This window comes from Parasteatoda tepidariorum, chromosome 5 (genome assembly GCF_982258835.1).
Source record: "Parasteatoda tepidariorum strain Cologne lab strain chromosome 5, Ptep-v5.0, whole genome shotgun sequence".
Classification (NCBI taxonomy): Eukaryota; Metazoa; Arthropoda; class Arachnida; order Araneae; family Theridiidae; genus Parasteatoda; species Parasteatoda tepidariorum.
Window position 1 is genome coordinate 81,524,615 of NC_141759.1, and position 22,100 is coordinate 81,546,714.

At 30.0% G+C, this 22,100-nt stretch overlaps 1 protein-coding gene across 1 annotated transcript in view; it reads left to right on the forward strand.

Moving 5' to 3' along the window:
* LOC107456671 (Glycoprotein hormone beta 5) overlaps positions 1-22,100 on the forward strand; it is a 29,380-nt gene that overhangs the window by 1,762 nt on the left and 5,518 nt on the right. Inside the window, exon 2 of the mRNA XM_016074602.4 lies at positions 20,704-20,925. Coding sequence (XP_015930088.2) covers positions 20,704-20,925 — 222 coding nt within the window. The remainder of the gene's footprint in view (positions 1-20,703; positions 20,926-22,100) is intronic.

Sequence of the window (22,100 nt, forward strand, 5' to 3'; positions counted from 1 at the left end):
TTTTTTTTTCTTAAACTCATTATTTAGTATCATTTATAACTTGTAAAATACGAATATCGGAATAAAATTCTTTTAATAGCTTTAACACACGGTTCATATATATGAATAGTGTGTTAAAGCTTAAGTGTGTGTGTGTGCTGTAAATAATGTATAAACTACGTAATCATTTTCTTCTCTTAGTTACAATTTAAAATTTTTAAATATTTTAGGTGCTTTATTACAATCATAGATATAAAAATCAATAACGTATTTTAGATGAAATGGCGATTTGCTTACTTCTACGAATAATATTATAATTTGTAGTAAAATTTAATACGAAAGAAATAAATACTTTAAAATTGCATACGCTCTTAACCCTTTGACGCAGAAGAGATACCAGTGATTCTTCCCTATATTTTTTACTCGCCCTCTAATTGGAATTAAAAACATATTTTGGTATTATTAAATTATAAAAAAACAGTTTAATAGTTACGAAAATATGTTTTTTTGCCTAAATTATATTTGTACTAAAATAGAAAATACAAAAAAAGTAGTTTGAAGAAGAAAAAAATTCATTTATATTTAAAAATTATCAATAATCGATGTTGTAAATAGAAGAAATTTCAATTATGAATAATTGTTTCTCGTGGATCACTGCAAGCTTGAAAAATTATATTTTTTGGAAGTGAATCGTGTTTTGAAGATATTACTTTTAACGCAGAAAAAAAAACACCGTTGTGTCATGCTGTACTTCATAACAATAAATTAATAAAATGCTAAATATAACATTTTTAACTTATTTTGACCTAAATGAATACAAAATAGTAAAAAAGTAAGAAAAATATAATTAACAAAAATTATGTGTCAATAGGTTACGGTGTGATCTGAAATTAAATGAATCGCGGAATCAAAAATTTTGAAAAGTTAGCAAAATTAGCCAAAAATCTGCAATATTAGTTCATGGATCTCTACCGTAGTTTAAAATAGTTTGTCGAATCTTGATCAGTTATTATCCATGATTACGGTTTGAAATGACTTGTTGGTAATGAGACATTACTGGCCACATCATACATCAATTATATTAAGGTACATCACAAAAAATCTCAGAATAACAGCAGTTATTTCATAATTCTATGGATTTTCGCAGGGGTTGATCAAAATACTTCTGTAATACTAATTTTTTATTAAAAATTTTTCTTTCGTCACAAAAGCTTTGGAGGATTTTACACGGTAAACTGTGAGCACAATTTGAAAAAAGCAAGCTTGAAGCTTTTTAGCAATGATGCCATTTTTAACCATGCAAAAATTTTATTGGTTTAAATGTGAGCATAAAGTTAAAAGCTGGTTTCTTTTTCTTCCATACCATTATAATTAAAACCCCATATTTATATAAATATTACAATCCTATAAAATAAGTCAAAATCGATTAAACTATGGCTAGATAAAAGTTATTAACTTCCACCTCTCATTTTGCTCGATCCGAACTTCGCATGGGTAAAGATGACATCATTTCTAAAAGTTTCAAACAATAATTTTCAAACTGAGCCAATAGTTTTCCGATGTGTTGTCTCCTAAAACATTTGTTGCTAAAATAAAAAGTGTTTATGTATTGTTCAACAACGCGTAACGATTATTCAATTGTCCATATGAAATGCAATTTTGTTTTCGCGTTGAGAGGCTTTAAAAATATTACCGAAATTTTTAATTTTAAGCTATCTTACGGTTAATGAAATACATATTTTCGAGAAAGATGAGACATTCTTGTCTGAAATATTTTTATTTAATGATGACATTCATCCCACAGAGAGCACCACCTCGTTCTTCTAGGTGAGATATTTTATTAGGACTGGAAAGTTGCTTGGAAGCTTTAATTCGATAATATCATACACATACGACTGATTAATTACCTAATATCTGGACTAATTAATTAGCATATTTGAAGTTGCCCTCTCGAACGAGTGAGATTAAAAGTGTAAAGATCCGCATTGAATCAAAAGTTATTCAAGGGGGACCGTTTTTTTTTTGTTGGTGCACTGTACTGCTTTGTTCAATCGGATACTTTCGTTATGAGCTTGAATATAAATGTACATGTTCACCACTTTCTTCAACAAAGGAACCTTTTCCATTAATGTAAAAGGAAATGCATAATTTCTGATAGACCTTATATTTGTAGTTTCCAATGAAAACTGAAAGCATGAAATGTTGATGGAAATGTACAGTATACATTTCTACATCCTTAACAAAAAGTAACAAAAATATGTATAACTTATAATTAACAATATGCTTCATAATTACAATGCAAATTTACTTGAACATGGTCGAAAGTGTTATTTTAGGCACTCAAAGGCATTTTTTGAGAGAACCAGATAGCAGACTTGAAATTAGCGGACACGGAAATATCTATGATCCATTCAAAGTGTTCATGCAACAGGAAAAAAAAATAATTCAGTGTAATATTTAACGCGTTGAAATTTGATTTTTTTTAAATACCAAATGTGAGTAAGAGGAAGCAGTCTAACTAAAAACTGGTAGTAAGTTTTTGATTAAAAATTATAGAATTTTTTTATTTAGTCTATTAGCTCCCAGATCAAGTTTGCTACATTATCATTTATAAGCTGTATAGATATAAACTCATTATCTCTTTTTTAAATAGACTAATAACAACATACTTTTGCCCCCACTTTTTATTAATTTGAAATAATTTTAGGACGTGCCTCATTTATGTGTATGATGTTACTAATCTGTAAATCGTTATCTATAAATTGTAGAGTAAGAACTCTATACATCGAATTTACTAAATCAAGAAACATATATTAAAAGACTACCACTAGAAAAAATTTATCTGCTGTCCGGAGCATATTGGTATCTTTGAATATTTATTAAATCATGAATTCCAAACTTTTTGAACAATTTCCCCTATGCATTTACATTCAATTTGGTATAATAATAATTCTAAATTAAAGTTATGAAAAATAACGTTTTTATAATTTCATATCTTCATAAAACTTTTTATTAAAAATAATCTGTGGTGAATGTAAATAATTGGGTTCAGCAAGATAAATGTGAATAAGGAAATCATGTTAATAACCATAGTTTCTATTCATATTGATGTACAGAAATCATATCGATACTTACAAAAATATAGATTATGTTTATAATGATATGCAGAAAGTATATCTATATAAACAGAAATATAGATTTTGTATATATTGATATGCAGAAATTATAAACGATATAAACAGAAATATAGATTCTGTATACATTGATATGCAGAAAGTATATCGATATAAACAGAAATATAGATTCTGTATACATACTGATATGCAGAAAGTATATCGATATAAACAGAAATATAGATTCTGTATATATTGATATGTAGAAATTATATCGATGTAAACAAAAATTTTAGATTCTGTATATATAGATGTGCAGAAATTTATACCAATACATACAGAAATATAGTTTATATATAAATTGATGTACTGAAATTATTTCAGTATATCCATAAATATTGTTTCCTTATACAATGTACACAAATTATATCAATGTATACAGAAATACAGTTTCTGTATAGTTTGATATATTTTGTGCATCGATATATAAACAACTGCATATATTGCTTCATTCATGTTAAATTCTTGAAGGATCATGAATGTGTATTAATGTAGAATCATGTTCCATATTTTAATAATAGTACTAGCTGTATTCAAAGAAAAATTCTGGGTAATAACGAATAAATAGAAATCTAGAAATAATATTTTCGGTAATTAATTGCCACATTTTTCACATTCATCCAGATGTCTCAACAACTTGAGGGTGCAGTGAATTATTTTAACAGTAATAGTGAACCAAAGCAGAATATTTTCTGAAATTGAGCAGAAGTTGTAGTAGTTGGTGTCTGTTAACCCTCTCCGGCACAGCAAATTTCGATTTAAAATTTTACTCAGGCTATACATAAGCAAGAACGACCTTAGACAGTAAATTATTATCATCATCAAAATTTATCTGAATGCTTGAGGCCGTTTACGGCCCTTTTTTCGTCCATACTGAAGTTTTAAATTAAAATTGTATTTTCTGGTTACTGGAATACAAATTGAAGTGAGAAGAAAAATTAAACATTTTATTTTCAAGATAAGGATACGTCGCTACAAAAATAAGCAGCTATTGGCTTCAGCTTTATATCTTCTTTCACATTTTCAAAAGTAAAAATTTCATTAACTCACGCAGGAACACAATTTATGGCTTTTTCAAAAAAATTGCAATCGAGCTTTGCAAACGTGAAATATCCTCTGTGGTAGATAGATTATGGATCAGATCCCCTTGTCATCGGGCTAACTGTGGGAGGTTATTCGCAGTTCTCACCTTGTAACAGAAATGAGGGTTAGTCCTCCACAAAGTCTAGTTTGCCCCAATGCTTGATCCAGAAGTTCTTCCATGTCTTCTGCTGGGCCTGAGGCTAAGCTTTCGCCATAAAATCGTAAATTTGGCAAATAAAATTGTGTTTTGGCGAAAGCTTTTTCCACTAGAAAGAAAAATACATATTTAATCCTCAAAATTATGTCAAACTGAATTTTTTTAAACTAATCAGTATTTTTTATTCGATTTCAGTAATTTTCGGTAGTGGCGCAGTTATAATTTGGGTCCAAATAATATAAGCCTGAAACAAACTACCGTAAGTAGATAGCTGCTAAGTCTTCCGGTTTTCTAGGAAAATTTCATTCTTAAATTTAAAGTGAAAATGAAACTCATGTTATTCCATTGTTGTTGTTGTTGTAGACCATTTAAGGTAAGGGGTGCGATTGTTCTTATTTTCCAGTGGCGCCATCTATGGACAAAAATTCGACTTCTGCCACACTCATAAGTCACTCCAGTTTAACCCATTCATACATTTATTAATTCATACCTCATTCATTAAACCTAAGCTAGAGTACGATTAATTTCCAATTCAGTACTTTGTGACCCGATAGAGTTAACGTGCACCAATAACCATTTACTACACGGTAAATCTTTGGCCTGCTGGATTCGAACTCACGTTTAGTCCAGGACCTTGCCAACCAGGCTATCCCAACCTATGTTTTTACATTAACACGTTGAATTCCATGGGGGTCACCGGTGACCGGCACTGAGTTTATTCGTAGCACCCACGGTCACGGGGATCACCGGTGACCGGCGAAGCCAAGATTATTAGAAACACATAATTCTAGTAAATTTTTAACGCTTTTAATTTTTTATATTATATCGTTACTAAAATGGTTTGAAGAAATTAATGCAATATATAACGCACAAAAACAGTTTTATTTATATACACAGAGATGCCAATTTGCTCTGGACAGCGAATAAATATTTTCAAGTGGTAGTTTATTAATTGTGACTCTTAGTTAAATAAATTCAATTTCGCAGATTTTTATCCTTCACTATTTTTAAACAATTCGTAGGCTTATATAATTCACCACTTTTTACACAATGTCATGCAGATCACAGAAATAGAAACCTGGTGCCTAGACTGGAAGTTTAAAGTAAACGGCCAAAAATCGAAACTACTAATCATTCAACATAAAAGAAAAACGATCCTCCCTAAAAATCAAGTTGTACTCTTTAACGAAACGATACCCATAGTCAAAACAGCAAAATATCTTGGTCTGGTCATAAACAGCAAATTTAATTGGAACGATCACGTCAAAACAGTCATCAACAAAGCACAAACAGCCTGCCACAGATTACAAGTCCTTCTTCAGAACCCTAAAATGGAGCTCAGACTTAAACGTTTACTCTACATCTCGATGATCCGTCCCATCCTGACTTATGCATCTCCAGCTTGGTGCAACATCTCTACATCACTCCTTAAAAAACTCAAAATATGCCAGAACAAAATCCTCAGGAAAATAACAAAAGCAAGATGGTTTATCCGCAATAAAAACATACATAGCGACCTCAACATAGATTTTTTAGATCATCACATTGCAAAGCAAAACTTCAGATTTTTTGAAAAGACCATATATTGTGACACCGCAGGATTCAACGAAATTTTTACGTTCGAAAACTTAAGAGAAGACATAAACCTCAGGCCGATTGCAGCTCATTTTTGTAGTGACATAATTTTAACTAAAATACAAAATATTTGATTTCCTTTTATTCCAGTTACCAGAAAGAACCACCTTAAAGATTAAATACAAGATGAATGGGAAAAAGGCCGCTAACGGCCCCAGGCGCCCAGTTATATTTCGATGATGATGATGACACAATGTCATGCTAGCCGATTATAACAGCATAACAGCCTATTACGCAGACGATACCGGTATTATTATTAAATCCAGAAACCCAAATCATGCTCTTCAAAAACTACAAGACCATATAGACGAAATAGAAGACTGGTGCTTAAAATGGAAAACTGCAGTAAATGCTGGAAAATCACAAATATTGATTATACAAAAAAGAAGAATTAAAGTACTTCCACAACTTCAACCAAAAATGTTCAACATACCAATACCAATAGTTAAAAAAGCAAATTATCTTGGCCTTATAATCAATAGCAAACTCACCTGGAATGATCACATCAAAAGCACAATAGATAAAGCAAATGCAGCAATAATAGCCATACAACCATTAATATATAATCAGAATATGTCACTTAAACTAAAGAAGCTACTATATACAGCAATGATCCGTCCAATACTTACCTATGCCTCACCTGCCTGGACAACGATACCTCAACATCTACTGAAGAAATTAAACCAATGCCAATACAAGATCCTTAGAAAAATAACCTGTGCAAGATGGTTCATCCGGAATACCAATATACATACAGACCTCAAAATACCAACTCTATCACAGCATATTTACAAGCTAGACGCAGATTTTTTCGATAAAGCCATAGAATGTAAAACAGCAAATTTTAATGAAATCTTTAAATTTGAAAATTATATCAAAGATAAAAACTACAGACCAATAGCTGCACATTTCACCTCCGACGCCTCATATCATAACTATCAAAACAAATAATTTCATCAACCTTTCTGAAAATAACGTTTACTCATGCTGATACAATTCTGAACAACTCCAAAATCAAACAAACACAGTTTAGAGCAAGCTGCTCAATTTATTTTTGATTCCTTTTTAGTTATTCAAGCACAGAGCTTGAAACATTCATAAAAGCAACTCCATTGCCTGCTTACCTCATTGCTCAACCAAAACTGTTCAAAAATTCCAGATGAATGGGATAGGGGCCGCTTCGCGGCCCAGGTGCCCAGTAAAATCTAAACACTAGGACTAGACAATGTCATGCTTAACTTTTTTTTAAAAAAAAAGTAGCAAAACCTGCCTAATATTTACAATTTTAGTTTGTAGTCATGTAAAATTAGCGTGGAATTCAAAGTGTTAAACTTTATGAATAATAATTGAAAATTGATCATCACTACATATTTAAAAGTTTTACAGCGGCCTAGGCCAATAGGCCCATACGCTAAATCATCACTACATATAAATAATTACAACAAATATATAAAAATATCATAATACTTTCGTTAGGCGCCAATGGCTAGTTAGCAAACAAAATTGTAGTTTTCGCAGTTTACGTTAGCAATTTCAATCTAATCAAAATATAACTTTGAGTAAGATTGTTTTTTAATAATTGTTTTACTACTACCAGAAGAATCCATTCGTAGAAAGAGTGAATGTTCCCTTGTGGTAGTGAAGTAACACAATAAGCTTTAAAACAAATAGAATTTTTACGAATATTTGGTCGAAACCTAAAAATATTATACCTAAAATATTAATATTACCGTTTAGTTAACTATAAAAATATTGTACCTAAAAATATTAAAATTACATTTGCAAATTTCATACCTAAAAACATTTATATTATCGTTTATATAAATATTTAAGTACTTTTGATGTTGTGGTGGATTATTATTCAAATTCTAGTTCATTAAGATATTAATGTGCTATATTAATTTTCATTTGGAAAAAATAATTTAGGAAATTTCAGAAATTGCGTAATTGGAAAATATAATAATCAGCTTGCGTATCGCGAAGATCACGAAATTTACTTGAGAAATCGTTCTTTACCTTCTTAAAAATATATTAGCTGGAACCTTACATCAGAATACAAATCTGAATTCTATTTATCACATGCTACCAATGCCTGCATGTTTTTTTAATTAATAGTACAACTAAAAGAATGAGATTTTTAATGAAAATTTTGTAGTATATAAAATATAAGTTTCATACATAAAACTGGTACATAATTTTTGTCGTAAATGTTTCATAAATACTTAGTATATATTTTCATTAAGTCAGCAACAAAAAGAAAGGTCACAGTTATAACTTTTAAAATTGGTCGGTATGTTATTCTCTAAAGTGTTATGGATATGTCTCAAGGAAATCTCTTTTCGCGACGGGCGTATCATGAATGTGGTCGCACGGAATCAGAATCAGGATACTAAAAAATTAAAAGCGGTAACTTAAGTTTGAACATAGCTATTTTGGCAGACTTATTTTTTGCTTTAACTTTAAATTCAACGTATCAAATCCTAGTCCGACTGACTGACTGATACAGTTTTATCGGAGTGCCTATTCTAGGGGGAAATCTGCTCCTTCATCTAAGTCAGGGCTGTCCAACTGGCGGTCCGCGGGCCGCATGTGGCCCTCCAACACATATTGCGTGGCCCGCCAACTTCTTTTTCAGTCTGATCGGCCTCAGTTTTCCCATTAAAATGTCAGCAAATTGTTTTATAATCGTTCTGTTCCATTGTTTTATAATTAATAATTCAACTATTAATTGTTATTGTATATGAGGTAAGAGGGTATTGTTCAACTTTTTCAAACTGCGGCCCGCCAGGTGATCAGTGACCGGAATTCTGGCCCGTGGGCTCTTTGCAGTTGGACAGCCCTGATCTAAGTTATACTTAAAAGGAGGATGGGAAGGGTGGTGCGGGGGTTAACTAAGTTATGTCTCAATTTGAAACATTTTACAATTAAAATAGAAATTAGGATAAGTATATACATGTTAAACCGCATTGGGATACCTAAAAAATTAGATTAATAATAAAAATAAAATAAAAAGAGAAAGATATTTACAATTTTTCTGCAAGTGGGGAAGACTCCCTATGCAGTCCCTCGCCTCCCCCCGGGAGCCGGGCTTCTCAGGTGCAGATTGCGTAGTTTGTCTATGGTAAGGGTGGTAATATTAAACTATCGGTTGTAATATTTTGATAATACGCAATTGCTGAGAAAGAATGCGGTTATCGGACTGAACCAATCCTAGTTCGTTCGTTCGTTGTAATGGAACTGGGCGTCTGAGGCTTTACGGCCCTTTTCCCATTCATCCTATTATTAGACTAATTGTAAGAAACACACATGATTAAAATAAAGTTTGGGGGAGCCAAATGGAGGAATCAATCCTAGTTTGTTAAAAGTGGAACTACACAATTTTTAATTCGAACTAAGTAGTGGTGAGTTAAATAAAGCAAACTATTATTACCCCGTCCACAAAAAAACTGCTATAAAAATAGTTTGCCTACCAGTTTTATCTTTTTTTACCCTGATTATCGACACCCTGAGAATGCATAAGTTACGGTGAAACACCGAAATCTGGAGAATGTCGACATTCACCGGTGAATGTTAACATTCACGTAGTCGCTTGGTGTAGTTTCGAAATATTTGCTAAATACCCTTATTTCTGACTCTCACCGGTGAATGTCAACAATCACATAGTCGCTTTGGTGAATGTCCGAAATATTTGTTATATCCAATTTTATATTAATTTATTCGTTATATTTATTTGATATATTTATATTTATTCTATATTTTAATACTTACTGACGATAGATTAGAAGAAACATCAGTGTTTGGAATATCGGGCAAATATATACCGGGCAATGGCACATATCCTTAAAACAACATCAGTGTAGGGTATACCGGGCAGTGGCACTTAACCTTAACAAAACGTCAGTGTAGGGTATACCTGGAAAATGTAAACCGGGCAGTGGCACTTTACCTTAAAAAAACATCCGTGTAGGGTATACCGGGCAAATGTATACCGGGCAGTGGCACTTAACCTTAAAAAAACATCAGTGTAGGGTGTACCGGGCAGTAGCACAAAACCTTAAAAAAGCATCAGTGTAGGATATACCGGGCAAATGTATACCAGGCAGTGGCACTTAACCTTAAAAAAACCTCAGTGTAGGGTTAAAATATCGAATAAATGTAATTATATCCACGAATAAATTCATATCAAATTGAATGTAATAAATATTTCGGACATTCACCAAAGCATATCTGTGATTGTCGACATACACCGGTGAGGGTCCGAATGTACAAGAATGTAATGAAATATTCGATCTTTTACCGACGTATTTGGTGTTTGTCGACATTCACCGGTGAAAGTCAACAACCACCGATTTCGGTCTTTCGCCGTGACACATATATGACTCGCCCGTCTCGAAGAGGTTAAATGAGTAATAGTTAACCGTGACCGTGCTGAAATACACTTATTTTCACAAAAAAATATCTTTTTTTTTCTGAAGAAGCGTACCCTCTTTTATCAAATTCAGATTGACCGCGACCAATATAAAAAAGGGGGTGGAAAGTTTTAAAAAGTTGGCTTTTACAGTTAAACAGCCATAACTGTTAAAAATTTTGTTACTCTAATGTTATTTTAATACTTGTATAATTTTCTCTTCATATGTTTTGCTGCGGCTTCGTTAAATTAAGATGCATCTTTCATAAAACGTTATAAGTCGTCGGACTAAAGACACATATGTAATATATTAAGGAATTTAATTTAAGTAAATAAATTTCATTAATTAATTTCTTAATGATGAAAACAATTTTGAATTGTAAGGTATGAAAAGCTATATAAATTTGAAATTTTCAGATTTTTTTAAATCTTAATTTAATCATTCGATTGATAATTAGACATGATGGTAATGCAGCGACATTTTAAAAGTCTTGTAACAAGCATACCAAGTCTTCTCTATGTTTAAAATAAAAAACAATATATGTCTTCTATATGTGTTAAAAATAGTTAAAATAAGCTTATTTAACCAATTTTAAACTATTATATTTAAATCTAAATCTAAAAGGTAATCTAAAGGTATTAAATCTAAAAGGTCGAAAAGTTTAGTTTCTTATACCTAGTTTATTAATCATTTGACTTTAGTTAATCATTTGACTTGAAAAATCTAAAAACTTAAAGTTTATAAAATATGTATGACTGCAAATTTTTCTAGTGGCAGAAGAACGCTGTTACGTTTTTATTAGTAAAATTAATGTGATTTAAAAGGATTTTAAGCAGAAGGGGAGAGTGGGGTCAATTGTAACATTTTTAACTTAACTATTTTTAACTAACAAAAAATCCAATATATTATTAGTATTAATTGACAGACGAGTAAAGTAGACTATCCTCTACTAGAAAAAAAAAAAATACCTTATTTTAAATGTTATTATTTTAGTTATTAACAATTTTTGACAGTCGTGCACTTGTTACAACTGTCCCCACTAACGGGGTCAATTGTAACAGTTCATAAATTCAACTAAAGCATAGTTAATTATACATATTATCATAGTTGCGATATATTTTTTTATTGATCAAAATAGTAATGATATTTTAGGAGTAAAAATAATAATGAGAAGAGACCTAAAGGGTTAAACTTTTAACTTTAAGGAGCTAAAAATTTTAATTTATGCTGTGAAAGGTGACAAATGAAATAATGCACAAGCAACATAATATAAATGATATAGGAAACTATTGATGGTTCTTAAAGAGTTAAGTAATGGTTTGTAAACATAAGATTATTTATTTTCAGCTGTTACAATAGTCCCTTTACTTATTGTTACAGTCGTCCCCAAGACGCCATTTCAGCTTCATTTGTTAAAATCAATGCTAGTTAATTAACAAAACTAATCTTTTTTTTGAAATGTTAATTAGGGTGTTCACTTACATATTCGGTTAATAATTTTTATTTGTTTAAACAAAATTATTTTGTTACAATATAATATTCTAACACCAAAAAAAGTACTTACGTTGCGTGAAAATATCTTTTGTGACGTAACTCTTTCAAAAGTACATAAAAATGGTTGCCAGCAGGGGTGTACATGTAGATTTATTAAATACACCTTGTGCGCCACCTAGGAACCAAATTTAGAACCCGAAACAAGAAATTTTTGCTCTGTTACAATCTTACCCTGTTACAATTAACCCCACTCTCCCTTACATAATCAGAATAATTTAAATAAATAGCAATTTAAAATGCTCGATAGATGGTGGGAATACTCGAAATAACAATTAGAATTAAAATGTTAACTTTGCTTAAAGTATGCACTTTCGTAAAAAATCATAATTTATTTTTGCCTATTTGTTTTACATTAATTTACGTTTACTTATTTATTAGAGAATAACTAGTAAAGTTAGAATGCTATAATAGTTCTGTCATTAAAATATTGCTCTCAAAAAACTGGAACATTGGTAAAAAAAATATCTTCAAAATTATAAACTCAAGGTTCTATTAAATTGTCATATTTATTTTAGAATAACTTTAGTGTAAAATTTATAAAAAGACAATTTGACAAGGATGACAAATAAGTACTGTATTTAATGTAAGTCAGACGTTTTAAGAAAAAAGAAATGCTGGAATTGTTTATCTCATTCAATAATATTTTCTGAAAAATTATTTAGAAAAAACTTAGTTTTTGAGAAGTTTACAGTGGGCAAGTGTTTTTGTTGTTGATATTATAGACTTACAAGGGTAAACAAAGAACTAATTACAAACAAAACTTTTAATGATCAAAGTTTATTTTTGGTACCAAAGCTCTAAGAATAGACCATTTTCAAGATTAATCTATATTAAATTACTCTATAGGGGGACTATCGCTTTTATTAAAAGGAAAAATTAATATTTCTGCCTCATATTTTAAAAATAAAAAATAGTAGGTTGGGTTTTTTTGCCAATTACTAAGCTTCTATTTAGTAGAATGTCTTTTTTTTGAAAAAATGATTGCATTTTTAATAACTGGTTGGACAACTACTTAATTTTCTAATTTTTTCTTTGAGCGACAAGAAATTATTGGTCATCATCATGACTGACTTAATTCTCTTTACGCCTGGTGGCGCATGAGGCCACAAATTTGACGTTCTATCCCTACTGGTTAGAAACCTTACACTTTTCCTAACTGGGACATCCCCGGATGCTTCTTGTAGGTTAGCTTCGGTCAGCCTCTCTTCCATTTTCCATCCGGTGCTAATGTCAAAGCTGATCCAGTTGGGTCTTTTGGAGACATTCATAGCGTGTTTCCCATCCAGTACCATCTTCGTTATTTCATTTCTGTTGTGATGTATTTAGGTTTTGTTTTATGATATAGTTCACTATTTTTGATTTTTTTTTTAGCCAGCAGATCTTCAAAATTCGTCTACGGCGTTAATTTGAAAAGTATCGAGTTTTTTTTCTTGTTGCTTTCAGAGTTTCTGCACCATATCCTGCAGAAAATTGGGCTTTACTAGGGTTTCTGTAAACGATGTATTTTTACGTAGATGGGTGCTTAGCTCATCGTAAAATCTTCTTCTTTTATTAGGGCCCAAGACCGGGATAGGGACGGACAAGCTCTGCCTATAGCAGGGTTGTTTATCATAATAAAATTATAATAGTCATGGATGGTTACCCGACTATTTAATCTTTTAATTTACAAGAAATTCATCATCATCATCAAAATTTATCTTAGATCCTCAGGGCGTATACGGCTTTTTTCCATAAACAAGAATTTCGAGTCTATCATTAAATTATAATAAACATAACTGGTTACAGAGCTTCTTAATTCTCTCTGATTTTATCTTCCAAAAACATCGTCTCTGTCAACATACATACCAACATCTCCCTGAGATTTTTTCTTCGAAGAAGTTAGCGTGTCTGCAACAACGGGTGATTTCTTTCCAGTATTTAAAGGGATAGTGAGTTTTGAAATATACAATTTCACTTTCGGATTTTGTAGATTAGATTTACAACAATTTTGAACAACACTATATACAATTAATTTAAACAAATGTAAAAGACCCGATAATCATGAAATTAATTTTTTGAATGTTGGCGAAACTAAAAATAATAATAATAATAATCGAGCTTTAGCATTAAATAATAATTACAAAAAATTACTTCCACCCCAGTCACATCAGCTCATCTTGATGTTCTAGAATCTTGTTTTATTCATTTGAATGCTGATTCCCTTGTTAACTACTTAAGTTCCACATTACCTTTTCATAATAGGTGAATCCATACAGTTAGAATTCAAATAACAGGTGCGAGTTTTCTTCAAAAGTCATTCAACACTGTTCCTCACCTTCTTAACTTGATATTTGGGAGTCATTCTATATTTTGAAAATTTTTAATAATTTAGTTAATCTTTTCAGTATCTCACCATTTCCCTGTCCTTGCTAATCTATTTATTTTAGTCTGTTGCCCCCTAGGGCTCCCGTGAAATACCCTCATACCTGTTTCTTATATTTCCTTTGTTACTTACTTATTCAAGCTTGTCATACAGATTACATTATAATTAAAAACGCATTTTTATGTAAATTTGCAATCCTATAAAATAATGTCAAAATCGATGAAACTATGACTAGATAAAAGTTATTAACTTCTAACTCTCATTTTGCTCGATCCGAACTTTGCATGGGTAAAGATAACATCATTTGTAAAAGTTTCAAGTGTTAATTTTCCAATTGAAACAACAGTTTCACTCTTTTTTGGAATTAGAATGCTAATTTCTCTAATAAAGGTTAATAATATAGCCTTAATAATACATTCTAAGATATTAGATTAAAATTCAATTTTCTTTCGTGAGAATCTGACAATCACTGTAAAACGGCCATCTGGTTAGGGTCAAATTTTCCCTAAGTTACCTCCTATTATACTACCGACCTGGCGTTTATAATCTTAATTTTCAAACATCCATTAAGATGATTAATTATAGTTTTGTGTAAAATAGAGAAAAAAAAATTTTGTATTAAAGCGTAATTTATGGATTTACAATCATGCTGTAAAATTGTTGTTTTAAGTAATTTTGTAAAAACTGTTTTGGTTCCTTTAAACTTTCATGATTTTCTTGATTGAAATAATTTCGCCTTAACTGTTAGTGATTTCGAGTTGTTAGGCTTTTGTTTAACCCTTTCGAAGGCCGTGGTAAGTACACTTACCGCCACTTTTTAAAGTACATGGTAAACTTTTTTACCACTTTTAATTCAGGTTTCCATTTGTCAATAACTTCAGCTTTCTTGAAGTGCGTTTGAATAAATTTGGTAACCATTTCTTTGTTTAAGAAAGCGTATAAAAGTTATAAAATACATAATCCCCTTTGAAGTTTGTAACAGTTATAAAATTTATTTTATAAATAACGAAATATAAAAGTAAATAAGTTCCTAATAGGTCAAGGTAAATACACTTACCAACAAAAAAATGACATTGAAATTTAGATTAATTTTTTATAAGCTAAATTAGTTTTTCCCCCTTATATTTACGATTTTGATATCAATTTCAATTCTAAAAATACTTTAATTTAGCTTTGCTGGAAATAAATGGCCCATTGAAGGGTTAAATGAAATAAAATATGAATTAGAAAGTATCCTTCATGTAGTAGCAATTTTGAAATAAAGTATATTTTAAGAATTCACACATTTACTACCGTTGTAACAAAAATTTTAAATTACTATTTTATTTTCTTACGTAAAGCAAAAAAAAAAAATAGAGAGGAGAACTATAAAAACTATAAACTACTGGCTGCTAGAATGGAACGTTTTTATAAATTTTCCTTAAAAGCTTGCTAATTATTATTAACATTATTATTATAAGTTTTTTTCATTAAACTTGAGCGTTTGTCTTCATTTTAAATTATACCTAAGCTATACGCAAAATAAGCTTATACAAGAAAAAGTCTTGACGTGCGGGTAAGAGTCTTGACTCCTAATGGTCTTGACGTATTGGTATATTACATATATACAAAATTTGTGCTACGGCTAATTATTTTCTTTATACCCAAATACTATTTACATTATGATTTTTGTTTTTAAGTATCTATATATCCCGAATTGACTTTTGTTTGAGAAAAGAGACTTCGTTTTGAAATAAAAATAGATATCATTTGGTAGTAAAAAAACAACTCAAAACTACTCACGTAATATTGACCTATAGACCAGAGAAAATTAATCCCGTGAGACTTTTATTTCCGATTGAAGAGCTATTAAACAACGTTTTCGTTTTGAAGTTCAGTTTTTTTTTTTTCGTTTAAACAATATTTTCGTTTTGAGTACCATACACAAAGCAATGTCAATAACAATACAGCCTTTAAGTATAGAGAAAAACGTGTATCGCATTTTTTTCACGTACGATATTCACATGGAAGTCCTGAATAAAATAAAAGGTAAAATTTTAAAGTCATCTTTATAGTAGAAATGTAATTGCTTCTATCTGCTAAAACACTGGATAGTTTTAGCTACCTTATAGGCTAATTTGTCTTGAAAAAAATGGAAATGGGGATTTTCAAAGGGCTCACAATTTTTCGCTGAAATAACTGGAATTTTGAGTATTATCACATAGCTGCCGTTTTTTTACAATTTCTGTGTAATATTCTTTGTGGTGGTAGCAATATAACATTTGATTATACTATTGTAAGCAGGAATTGCTTAATCAGGTATGTCATACGTAACTAAAAATGTAAGAAGTTGTAAAAACTTTTTTTTTATTTATTTAAATTATAAAATTAACTACCATCATAGCATACATTGTAAATTATTTATATTTAAAATGAAAGAAATTCGTTGTAATCAGCCTCAATAATAAACTCAAAGTTTTCCCGGAAGATTTTATTTCAATATTTACTTTTTATTATTATTTTCAAATATAATTTTTATATGCGAAACGAAGCTCATTTTATTCTATGAAACTTTCTGATTTTGAGTAATTGTAAATAAGTTTGACTTTAACTTTATAATACAATGACTAATGCATTATAAAGTTAACATACATTGCTAACTTTATAGATTGACTTTAACTTTATAATACAATACAATACATTATAATACAATAATTAACTTTATAATACTGAAATAATTACAATGAATGTTTAAAGAGCCATGGCGGCTAAGGGGATAAAGCATTCGCCTTCCAATGAGGGGAAGAGTGTTCGAATCCCAGCGATGGCATAGTCTATACGAACCCCACACCCGGGTCACACCAACCACAGGACAAACGCAAAATATCCTCAGTGGTAGAACAGGGTTCCCGCGGGCCTTCCAAATTTTAAAATGTGGCAACGAAAATAAAACAAATGTCGATAAATTAATATCTGTGTAACCACCACTAGAAATTGTTTTCCAAAGAAAGAATATACGCATGAAACTTCCACCACGTAACGACAAAGTGGTACATTAAAATAATATATAACTTCTAACATTAACCTTAATTTACTACCCCTACTAAAATTTTTCAAAGACCGGGGTAACCCTGTAGACGGATCATGGGTTAAAATCCCTTTTCCGCCAGGCTAACCGTGAGAGATAGATTTCCGTGGTTTTCTTCTCCGTATAACGCACATGCTGGTTGTTTCCATCAAAAAAAGTCCTCCACGAAGGCAAATTTCTACCTATACTTGATAAGGCAGTTCTTGTCTTCTTAGTAACTATGTAACTATGAACTTAGTAACTATTTAACTATGAACTTAGTAACAATGAACTTAGTAACTATGAACTTAGTAACTATGAACTTAGTAACTATGAACTTAGTAACTATGAACTTAGTAACTATGAACTTAGTAAGTATGAAACTAATAAATTGGGTTCAAAATTACAAGGCTGCGGAGTTGAATATTGGTAGTCGCAAACCCCAAATTGGGTCAGCTGTTCAACAACGGTTATAAAATAAATACATTAGAGCATAATAGTCTCTTTTTGTGCTAATAATTTACTGATTTAGTTTCATACTTTTGTTTTTGTTCCTACAAAAAGAAAACTGCTAATAAATAAGTAAATAAATGCAAATAAAACACAACAAAGTGCCATATTACATATTTGTATTATTATCCTTGGGTGAAAAATTTTTAAAACTATGTTCTGAAACTGCAATAATTATATGTAATATTAATTTCTTAATGATATGGTATGAAATTTTTTTTAATGCTTTCGTTAGCTAACTTACATATTATCTAGCAGCAAGTTCATTTTATAGTTAAAAGGTTATTTTATTGGGTTACATTTATTAAATTTGATAAACAATCTGATCTTAAAAACAGAAACATGGAAATTAGAAACAATAAAGGTTTAAGATACGAAAATGAGAAATAAACTCATTCGTTGCAATGACTTTCTATTAGTTATTCAAACTGGCAATAAAATAGTATTCAAACTGCGTATTAAAAATTATTAAAGATTCATCAAATAAATATAATACTTAGCGGTTCAAAGATTAGTAAATTCTTTTTATTGTAAACTGCATAAAAAATACTTTTAATACTTTGTTCTTCAATTTGTTAAATCTGTCACATGGTAAGGAATTATATATTTATTAAATAATCAAAAGGTAATTTTATTGAGTTATAATTTTTAAATTTGGTTTACATTCTGTTCTTTAAAAGAGAAACATGGAAATGAGAAACAACAGAGAATTTGAAATAAGGAAATTGAGAAATAAACTCATTCGTTATAATGACTTTCTATTGGTTATTCAAACTTCCAATAAATAAAGATTTAAACAGTCAATGAAATCTGATTAATGATGCGGCAAATAAATATTATACTTACGAGTTCAAGGAATTGGAAATTTTTCTAATTGTGAACTGCATAAAAAATATTTTTAATACTTTTTTTTCAATTTGCTAAATCTGTTACAAGGTAACAAATTATAAGTTTAAGAGTCTAAATGTTATTTTATTTTGCTATATTGTTTAATTTGGTATACATTCTGAAATTAAAATATTTTTAATGGTTAACTGCAAAAAAAAATTTTTTAATACTTTTGTTGAATCTGATACATTTTTTACATGGTAACTAGTTGCAAGTTTAATAGTCAAATGGTTATTTATTAAATTTGGACAACATTCTGTCTTTAATTCTGAACATGGGAATAAGAAAAAGACTTATAACACTTATGAATAAATATATCGGCAATAAAGTAAATATTATTAATCTATCTTCAAACTGCAAATAAATTAATATTTTGTAAACCACAGCTGTGACACAAAGCTAGCTTTTAACAAAACATTTCCCTAGTATAAGCATAATAAAATAAAGAATACAAACTAATTAATCTTAAGCATTTCCCAGGAAAAATTGTTATTAAGTTCCTCGCCATTTTTTTAAAATAAAATTTTAATGTTCCTGCATATTGTTCGTTAGAAGAAAATTTTGTGTTTGGCAAGAAATAATAAATTTATACTTTTTAACAATTTTTACTAACAAATTTTAATTATTAATTTCTAAAGATCTTTTTTAAAAATGCGGAAATATGACACGTTTTCTGTTGTTTGGAGGAAAAATTAAAATTAATTTAAAATGAATAATTACCGCACACTTTCTTCAGCAATTAAGCGTGATGAGAACTTATCCACTTCCAAACTAATGTATTATAAATAAGCATATTTTTACTAAATTGATATAATAATACATTGCATAATTGCATATATGTATTGCATATTTTAATACATTTCATAGTTTAATACATTGCATATTTTAATACATTGCATATTTTAATACATGGTAAATTTTAACACATTGCACATTTGAATACATCGCATATTTTAACACACTGCATATGCTATTTTTTAAATAGTTATTAAATTATGTAATTCTCAGGGTAGAAGAGATTAGGATAGCTGATAAATATATCAGATATATCTGGGTATCTGGGATATTACAGATATATCTGGAAAGATTTTATTTCAATAATTGAAGTAGAAAAAAAATTATGATTTTTCATTCTAGAATTTATAAATTCAATTTAGATTGATTTTAATCCTAAATATATTGTGATTAAAAAATGGAAAATTGTGGAAAATCGGATCATGATGGAAAATTGTGATTCAAATTATAAAGCAAACCCTCGAGGACATTTTATTACCCAGGTCAACTGACCTCAGTCCTGAACCAACAGTAGAACATGTCATCTTTATTTTATACTGATCACCTTTTAGCCTCTTCTACATTTTGAACTCTTATCTACTTGTGATTTTAAACTTCATCGACTTTTATTCAGACTTTTACTTTCAGACATTTACACTTAGAGCTTTTTGCTCTCATTGATTTTTAGTTTTGTGATTTTATTTTCCTCTGTAAACTCCTTATTATTATAATCATTTTAATTCTTGACATTTACATCAATATTTTTAGCTTCCCTTGCTTTTAAAACATGTTTTTAGATTGCTTTTAAAACAAGATATAAATGCCTTGTTAATCCAAAATTAATGTTAACATAGATATAATTGAAATGCTTGTCTTTTTGATTTAGTAAAAGTAACATGTTCCAAAACTTAAACGTTGTTATTTAAACGGTTAATTAATTGGAACAACAAAAAAATGTCCAAAACATTTTCTATAGCATAAACATCAGCTTAATAGGTTGAGTACAAACTATTCTTTACTAATATACCATTCTTTACAAACCATTCTTTAATAATATGCCATTCTTTACGAACCATTCTTTACTAATACTCTTCGAAACCATTCTTTACTAATATAACTATTTTTGTTTTCAGATGCCGAATCGGTATCAAGAAGTGTTGATGTGCTTCTTGTCTATTTTAATTCTTGTAAAAGCTGAAGAACTGAACAGTGATGTTTCCGGGAATTTAAAAGGAGTGCTATCGTGTTTAAGGAGAGAATATACTCTAAAAGCGACTAGAACAGATAGAGATGGACGACAATGTTGGGATATTATTCGAGCCATCTCCTGTTGGGGGCGCTGTGATTCGTTCGAGGTAGAGTAATGTAAAAGTAATATGCAAAACTAATGTATATTATTACCTAGAACTGACTATGTTTAAAGTAGTATAAAAGTAAGAAAATTTTTTCTAAGTTAGCTCAACAACTTTTCACTGTTTGTTCCAATGTTCAGTACTAAAGAAAAGTAGTTGTTTTTCCGTTAGCCTGGAGCAAGCGAAAAATGACCAAATAAAGTAGAATTCTGCCAAATTTCTTACAACCAATTATTATAAGCATTCTTTTTGGGTAAAACTGTTTTCTTTATAATTAATTATGTTTGTTTATAGTTAAACTTGTTTTGCTTACTATTAATAAATATTTGTTTATAGTTTAACGTTTTCGACTTTTATTCCGTTGACTGTTTTTGTCACTCGTTTCGTTTGGCGACTTGGTTCGCGTTTGGATCACAATTGGCGACATTTGCTCCCGGCTAATGGGAAAGTATAGTTCGTTCACCAGAAGTTGAGACTTGGCTCTACCTCCTGGGACGCAGAGTTCATTTCAGCGCGGGAGTTAGAAGAGAAATATCTCCGTTGTTGAAATTGAGACAACCCTTAATTTGCGCCAAACACAAAAAGTGAATTCTTTTCCAGTCACTTACTTTGCTTTATCATCTGTTATTATACCTTTTGTTACACTTGCTAATTAAATATAGTTTAAATTTAAAACCTACTGTTCTCCCAGCGAAATGTCTCATAAAGGACAAACTATTCACTCAAAAGAAAGAAATATCATAAAAAATGGTGCAAAATATAATCAAATTTATGAAATATTTATTGTTAAAAAAATGCACATAAAGTTTGCGAAATAAATATTTTTGCCCAACGATCGCCAAATAGCAACATTGTTCAAGTTTGCTCACAACCTTCTCCCAAAAATAGCGAAATAGTATCGTCGCATACCACGTGATGAAGGCGGAGCCAAGTGCCAACTCCTGGTGAACGAGCTATACTGAAAGGTATGATAACATATGAAGTTGTCATCTGCATTGTGATCATCTTCAACAATTATCAGTGCACTATTACAGGGCTGCCAACTTTTTTAGTCTGTTTGGGAAAATTTCTTCTAGTGGTAGCTAAGTTTATGTTTCAATTTATTATTCTTAATTTTTATAAATTTGATTTAAAGTTATAGTTTATAGTTACACCACTACATCTAAAAGACTCACAGC